The 23,567-nt window shown below is 45.9% G+C and overlaps 1 protein-coding gene across 1 annotated transcript in view; it reads left to right on the forward strand.

The window, feature by feature from the left end:
• The window catches only part of LOC106611036 (echinoderm microtubule-associated protein-like 5), a 58,486-nt gene that overhangs the window by 21,409 nt on the left and 13,510 nt on the right, over nt 1-23,567 (forward strand). The window contains exons 5-25 of the mRNA XM_082955666.1: nt 6,503-6,688; nt 7,581-7,716; nt 8,351-8,552; nt 13,083-13,220; nt 13,374-13,630; nt 14,238-14,450; nt 14,546-14,713; nt 15,585-15,691; nt 15,835-15,953; nt 16,093-16,279; nt 16,519-16,624; nt 17,044-17,137; nt 18,724-18,824; nt 18,923-19,116; nt 19,800-19,911; nt 20,111-20,238; nt 21,067-21,208; nt 21,331-21,483; nt 22,004-22,135; nt 22,508-22,596; nt 22,963-23,139. Of these exons, the coding sequence (XP_082811792.1) occupies nt 6,503-6,688; nt 7,581-7,716; nt 8,351-8,552; nt 13,083-13,220; nt 13,374-13,630; nt 14,238-14,450; nt 14,546-14,713; nt 15,585-15,691; nt 15,835-15,953; nt 16,093-16,279; nt 16,519-16,624; nt 17,044-17,137; nt 18,724-18,824; nt 18,923-19,116; nt 19,800-19,911; nt 20,111-20,238; nt 21,067-21,208; nt 21,331-21,483; nt 22,004-22,135; nt 22,508-22,596; nt 22,963-23,139 (3,141 nt within the window). The remainder of the gene's footprint in view (nt 1-6,502; nt 6,689-7,580; nt 7,717-8,350; nt 8,553-13,082; nt 13,221-13,373; nt 13,631-14,237; nt 14,451-14,545; nt 14,714-15,584; nt 15,692-15,834; nt 15,954-16,092; nt 16,280-16,518; nt 16,625-17,043; nt 17,138-18,723; nt 18,825-18,922; nt 19,117-19,799; nt 19,912-20,110; nt 20,239-21,066; nt 21,209-21,330; nt 21,484-22,003; nt 22,136-22,507; nt 22,597-22,962; nt 23,140-23,567) is intronic.

Genomic DNA, 23,567 nt, shown 5'->3' on the forward strand with positions numbered 1-23,567 from the left:
TGTCCTCGTTTGCAACACTCACTACCGAGTTCCAAACTGCCTCTGGAAGCATCTTCAGCTCAAGAACTGCTCGGCAGGAGCTTCATGAAATGGGTTTCCATGGCCGAGCAGCCACACACAAGCCTAGGAACACCATGCACAATGCCAAGCGTCGGCTGGAGAGGTAAAGCTCGCAGCCATTGGACTCTGGAGCAGTGGAAACATGTTCTCTCGAGTGATAAATCACGCTTCACCATCTGGCAGTCTGACGGACAAATCTGGGTTTGGCTGATGCCAGGAGAACGCTACCTGCCCCAATACGTAGTGCCAACTGTAATGTTTGGTGGATGAGGAATAATGGTCTGGGGCTGTTTTTCATGGTTCGGGCTAGGCCCCTTAGTTCCAGTGAAGGGAAATCTTAACACTATAGCATACAATGACATTCTAGACGATTCTATGCTTCCTTCTTTGTGGCAACAGTTTGGGGAAGGCCCTTTCCTGTTTCAGCATGACAATGCCTCCCTGCACAAAGCGAGATCCATACAGAAATGGTTTGTCGAGATCGGTGTGGAAGAACTTGACTGGCCTGCACAGAGCCCTGACCTCAACCCCATCGAACACCTTTGGGATGAATTGGAACGCCGACTGTGAGCCAGGCCTAATCGCCCAACATCAGTGCCCAACCTCACTAATGCTCTTGTGGCTGAATGGAAGCAAGTCCCCGCACTAATGTTCCAACATCTAGTGGAAAGCCTTCCCAGAAGAGTGGAGGCTGTTATAGCAGCAAAGGGGGGACCAACTCCATATAAAGGCCAATGATTTTGGAATGAGATGTTTTCGACGAGCAGGTGTCCACATACTTTTGGTCGTGTATGTTGTACATAACCAGTCTGATTTTGAAAAGGTATGATGTCTTGTGTCTTATTAGCGTAATGTTTTCAAAAAGTTACGCAAAGATTTTAACGGTAATGCTCTCCTTTTCTCTATCTTCTTTGCTGTATCATGATCATATCAAAGCCCTAAGTGATATATGCATATTACTTTTATTCTGGAGTTTATGACTATTAATTCATAACATAAGTAGGACAGGGAATGACTCATAGAAATCTCTCTTTTCAAGTTCATCTCTATTAATGTGGACTGTAGAGGAGGAACAATTTCTTATCTTTCAAGGAGAATTCAGCAGTGGCTATGATACTCAGCTGTATGGACATTTTTCCCTTTCAGTTCTCCACATTCAGCTTTACATTTCTCTATACAAACTACTGTCTTCAATGAAGCACTCATATCTCTGCAAACGCCTTGTATTAGATTCACGGTGTTCCCCTTGAATGGTCATTAAACACTACTCCCCAAATGAAATTTAGACCAAATTGTTGTCTTGAGATAGATATCATCTCACAGGGAACTTCTGCGTTCATAAAATATTTTTCATTTAGTTCAATGTGCTTCTGTGTGTGATTGTGTGTTCATCATTGGGATAGGAATTGATCTACCTTATCTGTAATATGGAGGTGCTATCCTCCTTGACATATGTTTAGTATTTCTTATGAGATCTCAAGGATGACTCTCCATCCTCTTTGCCCTGCCTGGTGTCTCCCCCACCCCCATCCCTCATGATAATACCTCTACTCTCCCACAACCCCACGCACGGACCCCAGTGCAGCAAACCAATCCCTTCCTCTCTCTCTCTCTCAGCGCGTGCTCTTTCACTCCCTCCCCCCTCTCACTCTCTTTCCCTTTCCATGTCTATCTCTCTCTTTGTCTTTCTCTCCCTCTCTTTCTATCTCATGATGCCAAGGCAATCCAGCAATCGTCCCACATAATTCCCGAGCCTTTCCCCTGCGGACCATGTGACATCTGCTCCCCAGCCCTGTGCTCACTCAGCGATTATAGCACTCAATGCATCCAGCAGATTTAGCCCCAATAATCCCCTCACTATAGTCCCAGAAAAACACAGTCTCTGGGCCTGTCTGCGGCTCCCACTTCAACACAAAAGACAAGAGGGAAGCAAGAGGATCCACCATTAGCTAAAATCCTTTTGCGATCAGAAGGTCATTTGATTTGGGTTTGACTGTGACATTTGCTTAGCAGCCCTGTGCCTGGGACTTGCAGACAAGCACACGTCTGGCTGTTAGATGATTAGTTGTCCCCCACGATGAAGTCTGGGAGGGGACTGTGGATCTGTCTCCGTCCGTTGGTACATTAGTACATTTGTACGTTAGTCACAGACAGCACTGGCCCAATTTTGACAAAACTTGGGTGAATGATGCGTCTTGCTGTAGAGATCCGGCATTTACACAATTATACTGATTGGCCAGAAGGTGGCGCTATAACAAGATATTTAAATATCTTGAAAGATTACGCTCCTCACCCCATTTGACCTAAAGTAATTTGGTACATAGGTCCTTCTCCTCACAAGGAACACATTTCCCTCAGGGATCCATAAGGTCCACCATGATTGACTTTCTGCTATTTAGAATTTTGTGAAAAACACTTAAAACCTTACTTTTCTGGCACAAATCTTGATATGTGGCATCTGGATTAAGGTCTCTCAAGGCAATATTTTCCAGACGAGTACCTAAAACGCTATTGACCAATAAACATTCATGTGGGTGTGGTCTGGCACATAAATGCATATAAATCAGTGAAGGATATTTGTATTGTAACATAAATGTGTACACATGTTGCAAACACTGTCTAGACTCAGCATATGCAACAACATTCATATTGACAACACGGTGGCGCTATAACGGGCACAAGTTTATATCTCTTGATCTGTTTGACTCAGAATGATGAAATTTGGTACACATGTTCAGGGATATTAATCTAGCTAATCAACACAATATCTCAGACACCGCTGGCCCGATTTTGACAAAATTTGGGTGAATGATGCATCTTGTCATAGAGACAAAATGACACTGATTGGCCCAAGGGGGGTGCTGTGGTAATCAACTGTACGTATGCTAGTCACACGCGATATTACAGACACCACTGGCCTGGTTTTGACATTTGTGACGACGTGTTTACTGTTGATTAAGGAGATCCCGCCATGTCTTTCACCATTTGCACTCTGTTTTCCCTTCATGAGGGTGGCATCCAATGTGCACATACACACATTCCTATACACACAAGCACACTAACACACCCATTCTGTGCTGAGCTGTTAAGGTGCTGACCTATTGCACCCTCTACAACCACTGTGATTATTATTATTTGACCTTGCTGGTCATCTATGAACATTTGAACATCTTGGCCATGTTCTGTTATAATCTCCACCCGGCACAGCCAGAAGAGGACTTGCCACCCCTCAGAGCCTGGTTCCTCTCTAGGTTTCTTCCTAGGTTCCGGCCTTTCTAGGGAGTTTTTCCTAGCCACCGTGCTTCTACACCTGCATTGCTTGCTGTTTGGGGTTTTAGGCTGGGTTTCTGTATAGCACTTTGACATCGGCTGATGTAAAAAGGACTTTATAAATACATTTGATTGATTGAAGGAGAACTTGAAATGTTAATGATATAGACAGGCAGACAAGAGAGGCAGTCATGCAAAGAGGGATGTTAAGCAGAAGGGTGGGATGATTTTAAGCCTCCTCCGCCAGGACCCTGACACAGTGGTGGAAAAATTACCCAACTGTCATACTTGAGTAAAAGTAAAGTTCTACTTGAGTAAAAGTCTGAAAGTATTTGGTTTAAAATATACTTAAGTATCAAAAGTAAAAGTATGAATCATTTCTAATTATTTATATTACGCTAACCAGATGGCACCATTTTCTTGTTTTTCATTTACAGAAAGCCAGGGGCACATTCCAACACTCAGATATCATTTACAAACAAAGCATGTGTGTTTAGTGAGTCCACCAGATCAGAGGCAGTAGGGATGACCAGGGATGTTCTCTGTTTAGTGAGTCCACCAGATCAGAGGCAGTAGGGATGACCGGGGATGTTCTCTGTTTAGTGAGTCCTCCAGATCAGAGGCAGTAGGGATGACCAGGGATGTTCTCTGTTTAGTGAGTCCACCAGATCAGAGGCAGTAGGGATGACCGGGGATGTTCTCTGTTTAGTGAGTCCTCCAGATCAGAAGCAGTAGGGATGACCGGGGATGTTCTCTGTTTAGTGAGTCCTCCAGATCAGAGGCAGTAGGGGTGACTAGGGAGGTTCTCTGTTTAGTGAGTCCACCAGATCAGAGGCAGTAGGGATGACAAGGGATGTTCTCTTGATAAGTGTGTGAATTGAACCATTTTCTGTCCTGCTAGCCATTCAAAATGTAACAAGTACTTTTGGGTGTCAGGGAAAATGTATGGAGTAAAAAGTACAATATTTTCTTTAGGAATGTAGTGAAGTAAAAGTAGTCAAAAATAGAATAGTAAAGTACAGATACCCCCAAAAACTACTTAAGTAGTACTTGAAAGTATTTTTACTTAAGTACTTTACACCACTGCCCTGACACAACTCAGTCAGCAAGTATCATTACACTGAGTCAGTCAGTCATTGCTGTAAAATGGATAATAAGCCAGTCAGTCAATCAGTTCTATAATGCTCAGTCAAGCCGTCAGTGCCATGACATTGAGAGTCACTGTGGTGGTTATGAGCGGCAAGCAGAGAGGGGGAATGGTGTGGTGAGGGGGGGAGTTGGTGCCTGCCCGCCCTGGCTGATGAATTACACCCTCTCAACTTTGATTACATTAAAAGGTTTTCCCTGGAGAAGTGGTGCAGAAAGGATCTGTTGTGCACGTGGCCATGTTACTGATCACTGACATTCTGCAGATCCTGGGCTGGGCACTGTTAGCTAGAGCATCCTCCTCCTCCTCCTCTCTTTTCCCTTCATCTTCTTTATGACGCACTGTGGCCAGACTAAGTTTTGACTGGGGAGGATTGTCTGGTCTTGCTGCTATCTCTGCTTTTAAAGAGAGTGGTTTTACTTGTTATTCTTTAGCAGAATTGAAGTGTTCAAATCCACTGTCACTGCGGCTCTCTCTCACACTCTCTCTCACTAGCTCCGCTCTCTCTCTCTCTCTCTCTCTCTCTCTCTCGTTTTGGTCTCATTATAAACCCTCCAGCCTCTCGTCTCCTCTCAGCAGTAATTTAGAGCAGTGAGGGGATTAGCCGTAGCCTGCGTGTCCCTGTCTTATCAGACCCAGGCAGGCAGGGCCAGCCAGGCGCCCACTCGCGCCGCCTCCATTCCCATTGCCTGCCTCCACAACAGGCTGAGGCTGGGACACAAAGCCCTGCCGAGCTCCACTGAGCAGCACCATTACGACCACACAACTCAACACGACCTGCCCTCACGCCAAGCACCCGCTCTCTTTTCCTGGAAACTACTTTCTGGCTTTACTTCCCCAACAGGATTAAAAGCATCCTCCCCTGTGGTGTCCCAGGACCTCAGACTTTCAGCAGTCTGGGACACTAGGGCTGTGTAGTGGAGCTGATGATGCTGGCCTGTGAGAATCAATCCCTCCCGTTAACACACTGGCCCTCTCTCCCTTAACAGCACAGTGTTAGTGATACTCTCACCGGCTGGGCTGGTACCAGAGCTCATCCCTGGGTCCTATCTTAGCTCTACAGACGTACAGCTCTGAGACGTTCTCGTCTGATACGTAGGACACACTATAATGTGTTGGGATATTGCTACTATCTACATCAGACTCAAAGGTTGTTTGGAAGTTGGTTTACTTAAAGCCTGTATGTATAATGCATCATGATTACACCTGCAGGCATATTACAATTGAAGAGAGATCCAAGCTCTAGCTGAAGCTAGGGGGATAAATATTGACATGAGAGACATCCTCCTAAGGCAGGAAATGAAAAAGGCTGTCATGTTCCAGCTGCTCCCTTTGACGAGTGCATCTCTCTGTGTTCTGACACATGTCAGGGTGCCAGTCTCTGGGCATAGGAAACACAACACACACTCAACTCTTTCCTTTCATCTCCTCGTCATGCAGACAAAGCGGCTCTCCGCTTTATGGAATTTGTCCACGGTCTGGAATGTGCCCGTGCATCCCGATGACCTTGTTCATGAACTATGGTGGGTCTGAGCTTGATGGTGACCGGTGGAGGTGGAGACTGTGTGTGATGGTGATACCTGCCCTGAGGCAGGGTGTGTCTGCATGCTGATCAGCTGATTACAGCTCTGACCTCCAGCGTGGGTTCATGACGGTGGACTTTAGGGATTTAGATTTGAGCCTTTGTGTGCAAGGTTAGATTTTAGTTTGTGTATGGAGATGGATCTGTGTGTTGGGTGTGTGTGCATGCAAATTGAGACGTTACGTGCGCAATGTGATCCCAGTGTTTGTCTTTGTCATTTTGTACAGACCTTGTACTTTACTTTACAAAATTAAACTAATGTTCACTCTACAAATAAACACAAGTTAAAATGCTGCAGCCTTGTTTCCATGCTAGATAACGTTTTTTGTATGATACTATTAATGTATGACTCTCAGAGTAGGATGAGTTGGTTGATTTATTTATTAACCACCCCGTTAAACTCAGTCTTCTCTCCTGTCTCCCCTGTTTGTTTCTGGGTTCAGTTTTGGAGCTTATGTGGCAACGCCCTGACCCCTAAGCGAGGAGTTTTTGGCAAAACGGGAGATCTCCAAACCATCCTGTGCCTGGCCTGTGCCAGAGATGAGGTCACATATTCAGGTGCCTTGAACGGTGACATCTACGTCTGGAAGGGCATCAACCTGATCCGGACAGTCCAAGGAGCCCATGGAGTAAGTGTGTGGGGTTGTTGGTTCTAACTTCAAATCAGCTTTAGTTCTGCCTCACTTCCTGGTGGTGTCTCTTGTTTGTGTCACCCCTGTCAGTAGTGGGATGTAGTTTGGGGAATGCTAAGCAGCAGACTCTTCTCAAATCAAGAGATGTCATGCTATGCAGCTCAGGCTTGCATTCTGCTACAGCCCCCACATGTCTGCCACAGGCCTGCTTTCACATTCAGACCCAAAACTCACTCAATTGCATTGCCTGCCTGCCTGCCTGCCTGCCTGCCTGCCTGCCTGCCTGCCTGCCTGCCTGCCTGCCTGCCTGCCTGCCTGCCTGCCTGCCTGCCTGCCTGCCTGGCTGGCCAGTGGATGATAAAGCACGTCATCATCCATGTCCAACTCAGCCACCTGCGACTGATCAACTCCTCCGTCCATAGAGCTTGGTTTATTTAGTCTGATGCCAGCATACAAGAGGACCGGTTATGTCATGAAGCCTCTTTGGCTCTCTTTTATTTTCCTCAGTGAAAAGAATCAGCCGTTTACTTCTCAGGATGAAATGATATCTGTGAGTTGAACAGCTGGATGCAGGGCTGGAGGGGTGGGGGAGGGCACTCTACGTTGGTCCACGTCTGTCCTCTACACTCCCAACAGTCTACTTCAGTCACTGTGTTGCACAGCAGGTGGTCCCCGGAGCCTGCCAATAAATGAGGAGAAAAACAATGGTTGAAGCGCTTTATGTAACGCAGCGTTGTGTCATCTCTTCACGCAGCAGATAGTTTGTAATTGTGAAAGCCTTGTTAGACATGTGTCTGCTGCAGCAGGGCTGTTGGTAGCTGCTGTACCGCCGGTCTGTCTTCTTCATTTATGGTGCACATCCCCACTGACCGACTGTCTTTTCTTCCAGTCCGGGATTTTCAGCATGAATGCCTGTGAGGAGGGCTTTGCCACGGGGGGCCGGGACGGCTGCGTCCGGCTATGGGACCTCAACTTCAAACCAATTACTGTTATCGATCTCAGGGAAACAGACCAGGGATATAAAGGTGACATGCAACTCCCTCATCTACTCTCCTCTTCTCTACCCCCACACACAGTCAGTCCACAGGAGGCCAGTTGTTAAATGAACCAGTGTGTTCTTCATGCTGTTTGATAGTACAGGCCTTTTGTATACCGCTAGAGCCTTTTCTATTACATCTAGAGGATGTATTCTAGGAACTAATAGTTGTTTCCTTTCTTCTTTCTTTCGTTTTGATTTGTGGTCTTGGGCCTAACAGTAGCTAGAGGTGAAAATAGCGGAGGTGGGTAACAGTGAGCAGGGCACTGGACAATCGGAGTACTACCTCTGTCCTTATGTGCATAGACGTCCCTGTATTGTATTGTTCCATTCCCCTTGTTGGTTATTCAGCCCAAAGTGTTATTGTATTATTTATATACATATTTATGTATGTACAGTATATGAATATGTATACAATGTATGAATATACTGTATATAGCTACCTCAATTCCTTCTTACCCCAGAGACAGCCAACTACACTGTCTCCATAACAACTAATAGACTGTGTAGTCTTCTTGTATTCCTTCTGTCTTGTTCTGTTTCTAACAGCCACTCTGTGTGTAGGTGTCTGTCTGAATGTTTTTATTTATTAACTGTTTGTGCATGCATGTGTGTGTTGGCAGGGTTGTCAGTGCGCAGCGTGTGTTGGCGGGGAGATCACATCTTGGTGGGCACCCAGGACAGTGAGATCTTTGAGGTGGTGGTCCATGATCGCACCAAGCCCTTCCTCATCATGCAGGGTCACTGTGAGGGGGAGCTGTGGGCGCTGGCAGTGCACCCCACCAAGCCCCTGGCCATGACCGGCAGCGATGACCGTTCAGTCAGGTGGGTGACCAAGCACAACCACTGTCAAACCCTAGGATTACATTTACATTTAAGTCATTTAGCAGACGCTCTTATCCAGAGCGACTTACAAATTAGTTTATGCTCATTAGAACTACAGTATCCCTCCCACAAATGCAGTTACCCTCAATGATCTGGTGCATCCAAAGCAATGTACATATACAGGTACACATATACAGGTACACATATACAGGTACACATATACAGGTACACATATACAGGTACACATATACAGGTACACATATACAGGTACACATATACAGGGACACATATTCAGGTACTTATATGGTTCATTCTCTCCCTCTCCCAATGATCTGGTGCATCCAAAGCAATGTACATATACAGGTACACATATACAGGTACACATATACAGGTACACATATACAGGTACACATATACAGGTACACATATACAGGTACACATATACAGGTACACATATACAGGTACACATATACAGGTACACATATACAGGTACACATATACAGGTACACATATACAGGTACACATATACAGGGACACATATTCAGGTACTTATATGGTTCATTCTCTCCCTCTCTCTCTGTCTCTTCCTCTGTCTCTCCCTCTGTCTCCCTCTCTCTCTGTCTCTCCCTCTCTCTCTGTCTCTCCCTCTCTCTCTGTCTCTGTCTCTCTCTGTCTCTCTCTCTCTCTGTCTCTCCCTCTCCCTCTCTCTCCCTCTGTCTCTCCCTCTGTCTCTGTCTCTGTCTCTCTCTGTCTCTCTCTCTCTCTGTCTCTCCCTCTCTCTCCCTCTGTCTCTCCCTCTGTCTCTGTCTCTGTTTCTGTCTCGCCTCTGTCTCTGTCTCGCCTCTCTCTCTGTCTCTCCCCGTCTCTCCCTCTCCCTCTCCCTCTCCCTCTGTCTCCCCCTCTGTCTCCCCCTCTGTCTCTCCCTCTGTTTCTGTCTCTCCCTCTGTTTCTGTCTCCCCCTCTGTCTCTCCCTCTGTTTCTGTCTCTCCCTCTGTCTCTCCGTCTGTTTCTGTCTCCCCCTCTGTCTCTCCCTCCCTCTGTTTCTGTCTCTCCCTCTGTCTCTCCCTCCCTCTGTTTCTGTCTCTCCCTCTGTCTCTCCCTCCCTCTGTTTCTGTCTCTCCCTCTGTCTCTCCCTCTGTCTCTCCCTCTGTCTCTCCCTCCCTCTGTCTCTGTCTCTGTTTCTGTCTCTCCCTCTCTCTCTGTCTCTCCCTCGGTCTCTGTCTCTCTCTCTGTTTCTGTCTCTCCCTCGGTCTCTGTCTCTCTCTCTGTTTCTGTCTCTCCCTCGGTCTCTGTCTCTGTTTCTGTCTCTCCCTCGGTCTCTGTCTCTCTCTCTGTTTCTGTCTCTCCCTCGGTCTCTGTCTCTCCCTCGGTCTCTGTCTCTCCCTCGGTCTCTGTCTCTCCCTCGGTCTCTGTCTCTCTGTTTCTCCTTCTCCCTCTGTCTCTCCCTCAGTCTCTCCCTATTTCATCTTTATTTAACCAGGTAGGCTAGTTGAGAACAAGTTCTCATTTCCAACTGCGACCTGGCTAAGATAAAGCAAAGCAGTTCGACACATACAACAACACAGAGTTACACATGGAATAAACAAACATACAATCAATAATACAGTAGAAAAATCTATATACAGCATGTTCAAATGAGGTAGGATAAGAGAGGTAAGGCAATGAATAGGCCATCGTGGCAAAGTAATTACACTATAGCAATTAAACACTGGAATGGTAGATGTGCAGAATATGAATGTGCAAGTTGAGATACTGGGGTGCAAAGGAGCAAGATAAATAAATAAACAAATAAATAAATAAATACAGTATGGGGATGAGGTAGATTGGATGGGCTATTTACAGATGAGCTATGTACAGGTGCAGTGATCTGTGAGCTGCTCTGACAGCTGGTGCTTAAAGCTAGTGAGGGAGATATGAGTCTCCAGCTTCAGTGATTTTTGCAGTTCATTCCTGTCATTGGCAGCAGAGAACTGGAAGGAGAGGCGGCCAAAGGAAGAATTGGCTTTGGGGGTGACCAGTGAGATATACCTGCTGGAGCGCGTGCTACGGGTGGGTGCTGCTATGGTGACCAGTGAGCTGAGATAAGGCGGGGCTTTACCTAGCAGAGACTTGTAGATGACCTGGAGCCAGTGGGTTTGGCGACGAGTATGAAGCGAGGGCCAGCCAACGAGAGCATACAGGTCACAGTGGTGGATAGTATATGGGGCTTTGGTGACAAAACGGATGTCACTGTGATAGATTGCATCCAATTTGTTGAGTAGAGTGTTGGAGGCTATTTTGTAAATGACATCGCCGAAGTCGAGGATCGGTAGGGTGGTCAGTTTTACGAGGGTATGTTTGGCAGCATGAGTGAAGGATGCTTTGTTGCAAAATAGGAAGCCGATTCTAGATTTAATTTTGGATTGGAGATGTTTAATGTGAGTCTGGAAGGAGAGTTTACAGTCTAACCAGACACCTAGGTATTTGTAGTTGTCCACATATTCTAAGTCAGAACCGTCCAGAGTAGTGATGCTGGACGGGCGGGCAAGTGCGGGCAGCAATTGGTTGAAGAGCATGCATTTAGTTTTACTTGCATTTAAGAGCAGTTGGAGGCCACGGAAGGAGTGTTGTATGGCATTGAAGCTCATCTGAAGGTTAGTTAACACAGTGTCCAACGAAGGGCCAGAGGTATACAGAATGGTGTCGTCTGCGTAGAGGTGGATCAAAGAATCACCAGCAGCAAGAGCGACATCATTGATGTATACAGAGAAGAGAGTCAGCCCGAGAATTGAACCCTGTGGCACCCCCATAGAGACTGCCAGAGGTCCGGACAACAGGCCCTCCGATTTGACATACTGAACTCTATCGGAGAAGTAGTTGGTGAACTAGGCGAGGCAGTCATTTGAGAAACCAAGGCTGTTGAGTCTGCCAATAAGAATGTTGTGATTGGCAGAGTCGAAAGCCTTAGCCAGGTCGATGAATACGGCTGGACAGTATTGTCTCTTATCGATGGTGGTTATGATAGCGTTTAGGACCCATGACCAGCTCTGAAACCAGATTGCATAGCGGTGAGATTCAAAATGGTCGGTAATCTGTTTGTTAACTTGGCTTTCAAAGACCTTAGAAAGGCAGGGTAGAATAGATATAGGTCTGTAACAGTTTGGGTCTAGAGTGTCTCCCCCTTTTGAAGTGGGGGATGACAGCGGCAGCTTTCCAATCTATGGGAATCTCAGACTATACGAAAGAGAGGTTGAACAGGCTAGTAATAGGGGTTGCAATAATTTCGGCAGATAATTTTAGAAAGAGAGGGTCCAGATTGTCTAGTCCGGCTGATTTGTAGGGGTCCATATTTTGCAGCTTTTTCAGAACATCAGCTATCTGGATTTGGGTGAAGGAGAAGTGGGGGAGGTTTGGGCGAGTTGCTGTGGGGAGCGCAGGGCTGTTGACCGGGGTAGGGGTAGCCAGGTGGAAAGCATGGCCAGCCGTAGAAAAATGCTTATTGAAATTCTCAATTATTGTGGATTTATCAGTAGTGACAGTGTTTCCTAGCCTCAGTCCAGTGGGCAGCTGGGAGGAGGTGCTCTTATTCTCCATGGACTTTACAGTGTCCCAGACCTTTTTTGAGTTAGTACTACAGGATGCAAATTTCTGTTTGAAAAAGCTAGCCTTAGCTTTTCTAACTGCCTGTGTATATTTGTTCCTAACTTCCCTGAAAAGTTGCATATCACGGGGGCTATTCGGTGGTAATGCAGAACGCCACAGGATGTTTTTGTGCTGGTCAAGGACAGACAGGTCTGGAGTGAACCAAGGACTATATCTATTCCTAGTTCTATGTTTTTTGAATGGAGCATGCTTATTTAAGATGGTGAGGAAGGCACTTTTAAAGAATAACCAGGCATCCTCTACTGACGGGATGAGGTCAATATCCTTCCAGGATACCCGGGCCAGGTCGATTAGAAAGGCTTGCTCGCTGAAGTGTTTTAGGGAGCGTTTGACTGTGATGAGGGGTGGTCGTTTGACCGCAGACCCATTACGGATGCAGGCAATGAGGCAGTGATCGCTGAGATCTTGATTGAAAACAGCAGAGGTGTATTTGGAGGGCGAGTTAGTTAGGATGATATCTATGAGGGTGCCCGTGTTTACAGATTTGGGGTTGTACCTGGTAGGTTCATTGATTAATTTGTGTGAGATTGAGGGCATCAAGCTTTAATTGTAGGATGGCCAGGGTGTTAAGCATGTACCAGTTTAGGTCACCTAGCAGCACGAGCTCAGAAGATAGATGGGGGGCAATCAATTCACATATGGTGTCCAGGGCACAGCTGGGGGCAGAGGGTGGTCTATAGCAAGCGGTAACGGTGAGAGACTTGTTTCTGGAAAGGTGCATTTTTAGAAGTAGAAGCCCGAATTGTTTTGGTACAGACCTGGATGGTAAGACAGAACTCTGCAGGCTATCTCTGCAGTAGATTGCAACACCGCCCCCTTTGGCAGTTCTATCTTGGCGGAAAATGTTATAGTTAGTTAGTTTCTCTGTCTCTCCCTCTGTCTCTGTAGAATATGGAGCCTTATAGATCATGCGCTGATAGCTCGCTGTAATATGGAGGAACCTATCCGCTGTGCAGCTGTGAGCACGGACGGCATTCACCTGGCGCTGGGCATGAAGGACGGCTCCTTCACCGTCCTACGGGTCAGGTGAGTACAGGGCAGAGGTCAAAGGGCACATCTGATTCTTTCTGATTAGCTTGGTATGAACTTCATGTTAACTTCCTTTTTTTACAATTTCATTACTCATGAACAATATGACAAGTTAGTGGATGCTTGCAGTAACGTCCTTCCTCTCCACAGAGATATGACAGAGGTGGTCCACATCAAGGACAGGAAGGAGGCCATCCATGAGCTGAAGTACTCTCCTGACGGAGCTCACCTGGCCGTGGGCTCCAATGATAACTCTGTGGACATCTACGGCGTGGTGCAGAGGTACAAGAAGGTGGGAGAGTGCATTGGCTCCACTAGCTTCATCACACACATGGACTGGTCCACAGACAGCAAGTATCTGCAGACCAACGACGGCAACGGAAAGAGGCTCTTCTACAGGATGCCAAGTAAGTCTGACGATTAGACGTCTCGGCCTGTAGATTAATGACACTGTGAAGAGCCTTATTCTCTATGGGAAGGAAAGTGCACCGGCTAAGACAGGATTTCTCTTGTGTCATTTCTACACTGTTATTAATGATATTTTACAGCTATATTTGTCATGTATGCCTTGTTGTAGGGCTAGGGCTGTGACGATTGTGGAATTTTAGGTAACGATTAATTGTCATTCAAATGGCCATCTTTGAAAATTTGCTACTACATATAACACACCCTTGGTGACGCCCCTGGCTCAAAAACAAATGGTTTTGACTGCTTGGAACTTTTGGAAATGTAGCTTCTCCTCTCGACTGTGCCGTCCTGGTGTAAAATGATTAACGACTTTACCAACTTCATGTAAAAACGTTAAGCTGCTATTGTGTAAACTACTGTATATCTATCTACTTTGAATCCCCTCCCCCTTCTAATATGAATGTGTTAAAGATGACGATGATGTTTATTCTTTTTAGTTTGGTCATTGACGGTATACGATAATTGTGCCTTGTCATGATGACTAATGTGCTGCTCATTTGACGCTTTAGTTGCACGTGATGGAGTTCTTACTGTCTTTCTACTCAGGCGGTAAAGAGGTCACCAACAGGGAAGAACTGAAGCTGGTGCAGTGGTCCTCGTGGACGTGTGTGTTGGGCCCCGAGGTCAACGGAATATGGCCCAAATACTCAGAGATCAATGACATCAACTCTGTTGACGCCAACTTTAATAATCAAGTTTTAGTAACGGCAGATGATTATGGATTAGTGAAGCTTTTACGGTACCCGTGTGTAAGAAAAGGTAAGGATTTCCATTGGTTTCTCTATTCATTGATGTGATGTTGTCAGTTCATGCATTCACAAATTAACCTAGAACTACTCTTCTCTCTATCCCAGGTGCAAAGTTTAAAAAGTATTTAGGTCACTCAGCCCATATAACCAATGCCAGGTGGTCACATGACTACCAGTGGGTGATAACCATTGGTGGTGCTGACCACTCAGTTTTCCAGTGGAAGTTTGTCACAGACAGAAAGTCGAAAGAAGCTCTTCACATAGCACCTCAAGGTACATCGCTGTCCCGTTTCTATTACCGCCCCCATTCTATAACATCACCCCTGCTCAATGTGAATATGACTCTGAAGTGCAGAGAAGTCTGTGACCCTTCCCCTTGAATGATGTTCCTTAGTCCAGCTAAAAGCTTTCTACATCAGCTCATAGAAGAGCACTTTTGTGTTTGTGTACAGCTCCTACAACCTTGTCCTCATTTGTAAGTAATGTTTCTCACCTAAATGGTCTCAGACAGAGCTGTGCTGCGCTTTGTGAAATGAAGCCACATACTAACTGCCGTTCCATTTAATCTTCCTAATGGACCAGCGAGTACCGGCCTAGCAGTGCCAGGGCTACTCACTGCCTGGTCTTGGCACGGCCAACCGAGTTTCTCTGCGTCAGCATTTTTATGTCTCAGTCTGCGTAATAGGGTTGTGGAACAGGGCAAGCAGTCCACCACTTAAGACTTCTAAAAGGCTTGCTTGATGAATATGAGATGTCATCTTCACCCAGCAAACTATTGTTCTGTGATCCACTTTGGTGTTGGCTAAAATGGTACTCAATACTGGTTGTCTGCTAGTTCTGGATTAGTGTGTTTAACCCTATTCAACAGACTGATGTGGGAGCAGCTGGGTGGTAGAATAGATATGATGTAGTCGTCTTCTTCTCTCCCGCAGAGCAGCTGGGTGGTAGAATAGATATGATGTAGTCGTCTTCTTCTCTCCCGCAGAGCAGCTGGGTGGTAGAATAGATATGATGTAGTCGTCTTCTTCTCTCCCGCAGAGCAGCTGGGTGGTAGAATAGATATGATGTAGTCGTCTTCTTCTCTCCCGCAGAGCAGCTGGGTGGTAGAATAGATATGATGTAGTCGTCTTCTTCTCTCCCGCAGAGACGTTGGGCGACTCCAACAGTGAGGAGTCGGACTCGGACCAGTCGGACGTGCCTGAGATGGACTCAGAGATCGAGCAGGAGACACACCTCACATATCGGCGGCAGGTTAGCGACACAACACCTGCTCTCCTCTCAGATGACTTTGCCTTTGAAAATGACACATTTATGAACATTGCATATGAAAAACAATTGATATTACATTGAGTAAAAACCTTAACAGATTCCTCACCTTGCATTTCCATGTCCAGGTTTACAAAGAAGATCTACCTCAGCTCAAAGAGCAGTCCAAGGAGAAGCACCGTGCGGTGGCCATGAAGAAGAGGGAGAGAGCGCCAGGGAGCGGGTTGAAGCTACACTTCATCCACGGGTTAGGACACCTCATACCACCATCCACGGCGGCACCACATACCATCAAACATCACACAAACAAGAGCTAGATTGTGACCGATATTAACCATTCATTATTATTGATCTGAATAATTGTTCCCTGTGTTGTTGTGCTCCAGCTACAGAGGCTACGACTGCAGGAGCAACCTGTTCTACACCCAGACAGGGGAGATAGTGTACCACGTGGCGGCCGTGGGGGTGGTGTACAACCGACAGCAGAACACCCAGCGCTTCTACATGGGCCATGACGATGACATCCTGTGCCTGGCCATACACCCCCTCAAGGACTATGTAGCAACAGGCCAGGTAGGTAGCACTGCTAACAATGAACTATTCAGAGACAGGCCTAAGGGTAGAGAGGCTGACCTCTGAGGATGCCTTTGGGAGCTGGAGGCTCATATGCTTATGGCGCAAAGATAACCAAAGATGATTTCCTACTGCCAAGACTGTGCTAAAACTATTGAATTGCCATGAATGGGTGTGGAAGTTGCTATGGATGAGTGGAAGCATTATGTGGAAGCTAATTGTTTATTCTGTCTGTCCAGGTAGGGCGAGACTCTTCCATCCACATATGGGATACAGAGATTATGAAACCCATGTCTGTGTTGAAAGGATTCCACCAACTAGGAGTGTGTGCCTTGGACTTCTCAGGTAATACCTCAGAGTTGTTTACAGCTGCTTTCCATACACTCTCCAGATAATGTAACACATTGAACACAACAACGACCAATTTTTGCTTTAATCTAACCTGACATTCTCAGTCAGCCATGACGAAAAATAACTCTTCCTTCACACAGGAGGGGCGAGTTCAAATCTGTGTCAATTTAAGAGCATCGCTCTGAACAAACATGTTACAGAGATAGTGTACTGTGGCAGGCTGGCACATCAAGAAAAAGGCGCTCATCTCTCTCCCACTAATTGGCCACAGACAGAGGCATAGCTGCCATTACATGCCATGGATCATACCAGGGAGCAGGCTAGTTTACTGTTCCTCACAAAACAAGAGTAAATATGAAGCCTCCCTGTGAATTTTGTATTGAAGGAAGTTGTGTTTTGTTGTTCTTACTCAGCGGATGGCAAGCGGTTGGCCTCGGTGGGGCTGGATGACAATCACACCATTGTCCTTTGGGACTGGAGGAAGGGGGAGAAGCTCTCAGCCATCAGGTTGGTTCCTTACAGTAGCTGTTATGGCATCTCAGATGAGCCATTCAGATCTCAGCAGCCGTCTCCTTGATAGGCAGAGACTGGAGAGGTCAAAGGTCAAGATAAGTCCTAGGGGTTGACATGCTTTAGGAACACTGCACTCTTACTGATGAAAAACAAGAACAGAGAAGGTTTTCTGTTTTCTCTGGGAGTTAGCGCGTGTTATACATGTTGATCTCATAATACTGGTTTTGGTGCAGATTCAGTTTGGTTGTATTCATGGAAATGTGAGATCTTTGTCCACAGGCTATAACCCGGTCAGTAGTCCCTGCAGGATAAATTAGTCATCCAGCCCCACTGATTCACAGATACATGTCTAGTCATGCAATGTCGAGCATCTCAGCCATCCCCTGGCCATTGTACAGTACAGGCTCCAGAGCTGAGAGAATAACAACAAGTACATCAATGCTCTCGATCTAAACCTTCCCTTTAATTCTCTAGACAACTTGAACACCTCCACTTTTAAATGTGGACATTTATATAGGAGGGTTCACTGGTTGATTGATAAAGAGAGGAGGGAGGGGAACCACCCTGCAGACTCTTAAAGCTGTTCCTTTCTGAATAGAGAACACCCGGCCCTGCCAACTCACAGCTGAATGATTAAAGTGTATGTCTGGTCTCTGGCCCATCCATCCATCTTAACCTGGATCCATCTTAACCTGGATCCATCTTAACCTGGATCCATCTTAACCTGGATCCATCTTAACCTGGGTTCAGACTGTATTCACTGTGGGCGCTAATCTCAAATTGAAAGTGCCCGTTTAGAAATAGACAATTATGTAAAATCGAAATGGCAATTCAAACGAGCAAATATCCAATATCCAGGACTTCATAATAGTCATCTAGCATTTATGTGGACACCCCCATTTCTCCCAGTCTTTGCTGGTCTTGTTCCTCTATGACTTTGCACTTGATATTCATAGCGATAATATAATCTATTGGAATTCCATCAGGCTTGTTAGAGCAGTGGAGGACTGCTCCTCTTCCTGTCTGCGTGCCGTAGCTGTTGTGTACTGTGCTCCCGTTGTAGCTCAGAGACAGCTTGGAGCTGCACTAATCTACTTTGCAGGCCCTGGTGGGCAGTGCAGTGAGGCGGACAGAGGGAAATGGGGCCTGACAGAGCCTGCCTTGTGCACTGCACTGCCTAGTCCTCAGCTGTGAGAGGAGCATGGTGAGGGGAAGAGATAGAGGGAGGAAAAAGGGATAGGGGGAGGAAGAGAGAGGGATGGAAGTGAGTGAGAAGGCTTGAAAGGGATCAAGAGATGAAGTAGGTGTCAGTACAGCTCTGGCCTCAGTGAGTGCCATGTAGTGATGCAGCAGCTCAAAGGCCAGTGATTAAGGAGCCATCCCAGAGTGCACTACGCTCCATTGGATCAGACAGGAAAGGCCACTGATCCTTATTGTTCATATGTGAAGTGATCAAGAGCCCTTAGGGAGGGCAGATGCACTGTATACTAACTGTCTTCTAAGTGTATTCCTCTTCCGTTACAGATCCATAGTATTTTTGTGTGAACGGAATTAATGCAACGTTTGTAATAATTTTTCAGGGGAAGCAAGGATAAGATTTTTGTCATCAAAGTGAATCCATACTGTCCTGACAAGCTCATCACAGCAGGAATAAAGCATATGAAGTTCTGGCATAAAACAGGTAAGAGACCCCAAAGTCAGACAAGAGAGTTGACTCCGCAGTGACTCAAGGAACGGTGTGATGTGTTATGGGAGTTACTGACACGACCTTTCTTTCAGGTGGTGGTCTGATCGGGCGTAAGGGCAACATGGGGAAGACCGAGACGATGATGTGTGCTGTGTATGGCTGGACAGAGGAGATGGTGTTCTCAGGGACATGCACAGGAGACATCTGTATCTGGAGAGACATGTTCCTGGTGAAGACAGTCAAAGCCCATGATGGCCCAGTCTTCAGTATGCACGCCCTGGAGAAGGTACTGGAAGGGAAGGGGTCAAATGGAGACGGCTCTCTCTGTTTCTATCTCTATCGTTCTTCCTCTCTCGCTATCTGTTTCTATCTCTATCGTTCTTCCTCTCTCGCTATCTGTTTCTATCTCTATCGTTCTTCCTCTCTCGCTATCTGTTTCTATCTCTATCGTTCTTCCTCTCTCGCTATCTGTTTCTATCTCTATCGTTCTTCCTCTCTCGCTATCTGTTTCTATCTCTATCGTTCTTCCTCTCTCGCTATCTGTTTCTATCTCTATCGTTCTTCCTCTCTCGCTATCTGTTTCTATCTCTATCGTTCTTCCTCTCTCGCTATCTGTTTCTATCTCTATCGTTCTTCCTCTCTCGCTATCTGTTTCTATCTCTATCGTTCTTCCTCTCTCGCTATCTGTTTCTATCTCTATCGTTCTTCCTCTCTCGCTATCTGTTTCTATCTCTATCGTTCTTCCTCTCTCGCTATCTGTTTCTATCTCTATCGTTCTTCCTCTCTCGCTATCTTTGTTTCTCTCTTTGTTTGTGCCATTACAATTCTGATGATGTAGTATTGTCAATGAAGAGAGTACTAGGATTGTATTATTTCAGTTGTCAGTTTTATACAAAGATGTTATGTGAGTGATTAAAGAAGAGAGATTCTAATCTATCTCCTGTTCTCTCGTGATGTCCCACTCTGTAGGGATTTGTGACTGGAGGGAAGGACGGCATAGTGGCTCTGTGGGACAACACCTTTGAGAGATGCCTCAAGACGTACGCCATCAAGAGAGCAGTCCTCGCACCAGGTTCCAAAGGTAAAAAGTTCACCTTTCTCTCATACCGCCGCCGTGGAGCCAATCACATTACATACTGGGTTCATAGCTCCAACGCCAATGGAATCATTCAGTGGAAATCCATTTAAACACTCAATCCATTTAGCTTTAATGAAGATTGCTTCCTTTGCCCCTGGTTAAAGTGAAGGTCTTTGACCTTATCCTATAATTCACTCTATAGGGTTGCTGTTGGAGGACAACCCTTCCATACGTGCCATATCTCTTGGTCATGGTTATATACTGGTGGGGACAAAGAATGGCGAGATTCTGGAGGTGGATAAGAGTGGACCCATCACCTTGCTGGTCCAGGTGAGCGGTTACACAGAGTTACATACAGTGTAATTATAAAGTCAACTGTCTGTCATAAATGCCACAATGACCAGCACACATGACATGCTCCAGCTGTAACTCTGGCAAGCAGGGATGTGTCAGCCAGGTTTTAGCAGTTTGGTTATGTGAGAGCCAATGAGATGTCAGTAATGAAGGGGTCAGCTGGGGGCACATTATTTTGGGGTTTAAAGCCTGCAAATGTACTAACAGACTGGCAGTGAGGGGAACTGTCCCATCACTTTGGAAACCGTTGTAAAAGTACTGCACACTAGAGTTGAAGGCATTCAGTTGTACAACTGACTAGGTATCCCCACTTCCCTTTCCCTTTACCTGGAATAATGTTTCAGAAAAGGTTAGGCAACTGTTTATGACTGATACATTTGCACTGCAGACTTTTAATTAGTAAATTTAATTTTACAAAGAGAAGTGCTTCTACTATCTCCCCAGGCCTCCTTTGACCCATAGGAAACCCAGATCTAATGTTATTGATTCCTTTAGTTAAATGCTCTAGAGCAAATGAGCAATTTCTTATGGGTGAAGCCAAGCAACAGAAGCTATGGCTCCTCGGCTCCTCCATTGATTTTCATTATGCACTTAATAATTCTAACAATACATCTGTGGATGTGTGCGTGCCAAATACAAGGCTGTGCTAGACGTGTATTTATTTAACTAAGTATATCAAATATTTTATGTAGGAGTCAGAAGATGGTTCACCCTATAAAATGTGGTTCCTTTCTCTCTGACCTTGATTAGGTTGAACTGAGCTGCACTGAATTCAATGGTATTGTCTATTTGATGGGTCCACAGGGTCACATGGAGGGTGAGGTGTGGGGCCTGGCCACTCATCCTCATCTCCCTCTCTGTGCCACTGTCAGCGATGACAAAACCCTGCGCATATGGGACCTGTCCCCCAGCCACTGTATGCTGGCTGTACGCAAGCTCAAGAAAGGTGAGTCACTCAACCCTGAAAATAGAGAAGTCTATGCTACATTCATTCACCTCCTTCCTTTCTTTCTGTGGTGCATTTGTACAGTTATTAGGTGCATTGGTACTAACTGACGTCCTCCATAGGGGGGCGCTGCTGCTGCTTCTCCCCTGAGGGCAAGGCCCTGGCGGTGGGCCTGAACGATGGCAGTTTCCTCATCGTCAACGCAGACACCCTGGAGGACCTAGTGTCCTTCCACCACCGCAAGGACATCATCTCAGACATACGCTTCTCACCAGGTCAGATGCTCGCCTCCCTCCATCTCTCCCTCTCTTCATCCCTCCCTCCCTATAAATCCCATCCAGATCTTCTTCCCTGAGGAAAGAAAGACAGAGTGTAAAAGTGAACTTTCTTAAAAAGAAATAAAAAAAATAAGCAGAGATGTGGCCAGGTATTCATATTCCCCCCTGCTGTGAGGAGAAGTATTGCTGCAGGCTTGACCCAAATACACTACTGTATGTAACAAGGCCAGGCAGGGAGAGACAGTCTGTCTGAGTGGGAAGAGAATAGTGGGGGAGGATAAAGTGAGAGCTAGAAACTAAACTCTCGATCCAGTTTCCCAACACATCGCCGATAGAAACTAAAAAAGGGTTTGAAGATAGTTGTTTTTGTTATAAAGAATTGTGACCACATACTGTAGATATGGAGTCAGAGTTTATTTTATTTGCGTTGATGTCTTGGCTGCTGATCAGAAGGTCTGTCAGTCTTGTGAAACAGATGAGGAAACCCTTTTGAAACATGGCTGCTGTGTTTATTCAGGTGCAGGGAAGTACCTGGCGGTGGCGTCGGGTGACAGCTTTGTGGACATCTATAATGTGATGAGCAGCAAGAGGGTGGGGGTGTGCAAGGGGTCCCTAATCTACATCACCCATCTGGACTGGGACAAGAGAGGTAAACATGTTGGTTTAACATCTACGTCACCCATCTGGACTGGGACAAGAGAGGTAAACATGTTGGTTTAACATCTACGTCACCCATCTGGACTGGGACAAGAGAGGTAAACATGTTGGTTTAACATCTACACTGATTGTGGCAGTGACCTTTGCAACTGACAGTGGACTTGGACTAAAGCCATTGTATTTCAGGCTATTCTTACTGTTGACTCATTCACAATGTGTTGAAATCCATTTTAAACCCCTGGGTAAATAAATAGTTGTTTTGTGTTATTCCAAGTATAAAACTGAATGATAATGCTACTATAAAGCACAAAAGTGTTTTAATTTGTAATCTGATTCAATCTTAACTGTGATCTCTCATTCACAGGAAAACTACTTCAAGTAAACACTGGTGCTAAAGAGCAGTTATTTTTCGAAGCTCCACGGGGGAAAAAGCAGACCATTCCTGCTACCGAGGTAAGTACAGCACAGACACTGCTGCCATGGTTCCTGGCGTTGTAGTGGGTATAGCGGGGCTGGCCTACTTTCCCCCCCGGGATGTCACAGGACGGCGTGGGAAGGGCATTCAAGCATTAACACGGCCCAATTTTCACCAGCATCGTTCTTATTCTGGCAATTTAAATGGGATAGTGTTTTTAGGGCCTTATACTGTGTGACATTCAGACACCTTGTGAGACACAGCGAGCGGGGGGCACTAAGGAGATGGGGGTTAGAGATGATAGATTCTGTCAGGCTGGTGCTGTGTCATATCTCATAGGAACCACTGGTGTCCTCCTCTCCTCCCTTCTCCCACTTCTCCTCTCTCCTCCTCCTCTCCTTCAGGTGGAGAAGATAGACTGGAGCACATGGACCTGTGTGCTCGGGACGTCCTGTGAGGGGATCTGGCCTGTGGTCAGTGAGGTTACCGAGGTGACTGCTGCCTGCCTTAGCAACGACAGAAAGGTGCTAGCAACAGGTGATGATCTGGGATACGTCAAGCTATTCAGGTATCCTGTCAAGGTAAGACACTGTTAATAGTATTTTATTATAATATAATAAATATTATATTTTAATGTCCTTGCCCTTACTGGAATGTAAACCCTCTTCAATATCTTAGCCCCCCCCACCCTACCCCTCTAAAAAAGCATAAATATAAACACCCTTGCCTTTCGTGAACTAAGACTCGCACTTGACTTTTTCCTACTAGCATTGACTTTGTGGATAGTTACTTTATTGAAGAAAAATGGACTTACTATGACTGAGATACTTGTATGTGGTTGTCCCACCTAGCTGAGATGAATGCACTAACTGTAGGTCGCTCTGGATAAGAGCGTCTGCTAAATGACTCTTTTTTTATTTTAATTTTAAAGTGTAACATTTACACTAATGTAATGTTAATTCTATGCTAATGTTAAAACAATGTTATTTTAAGTTAATGCTACTTCTGC

This window comes from Salmo salar, chromosome 09 (assembly GCF_965601325.2).
Source record: "Salmo salar chromosome 09, fSalSal1, whole genome shotgun sequence".
Lineage (NCBI taxonomy): Eukaryota > Metazoa > Chordata > Actinopteri > Salmoniformes > Salmonidae > Salmo > Salmo salar.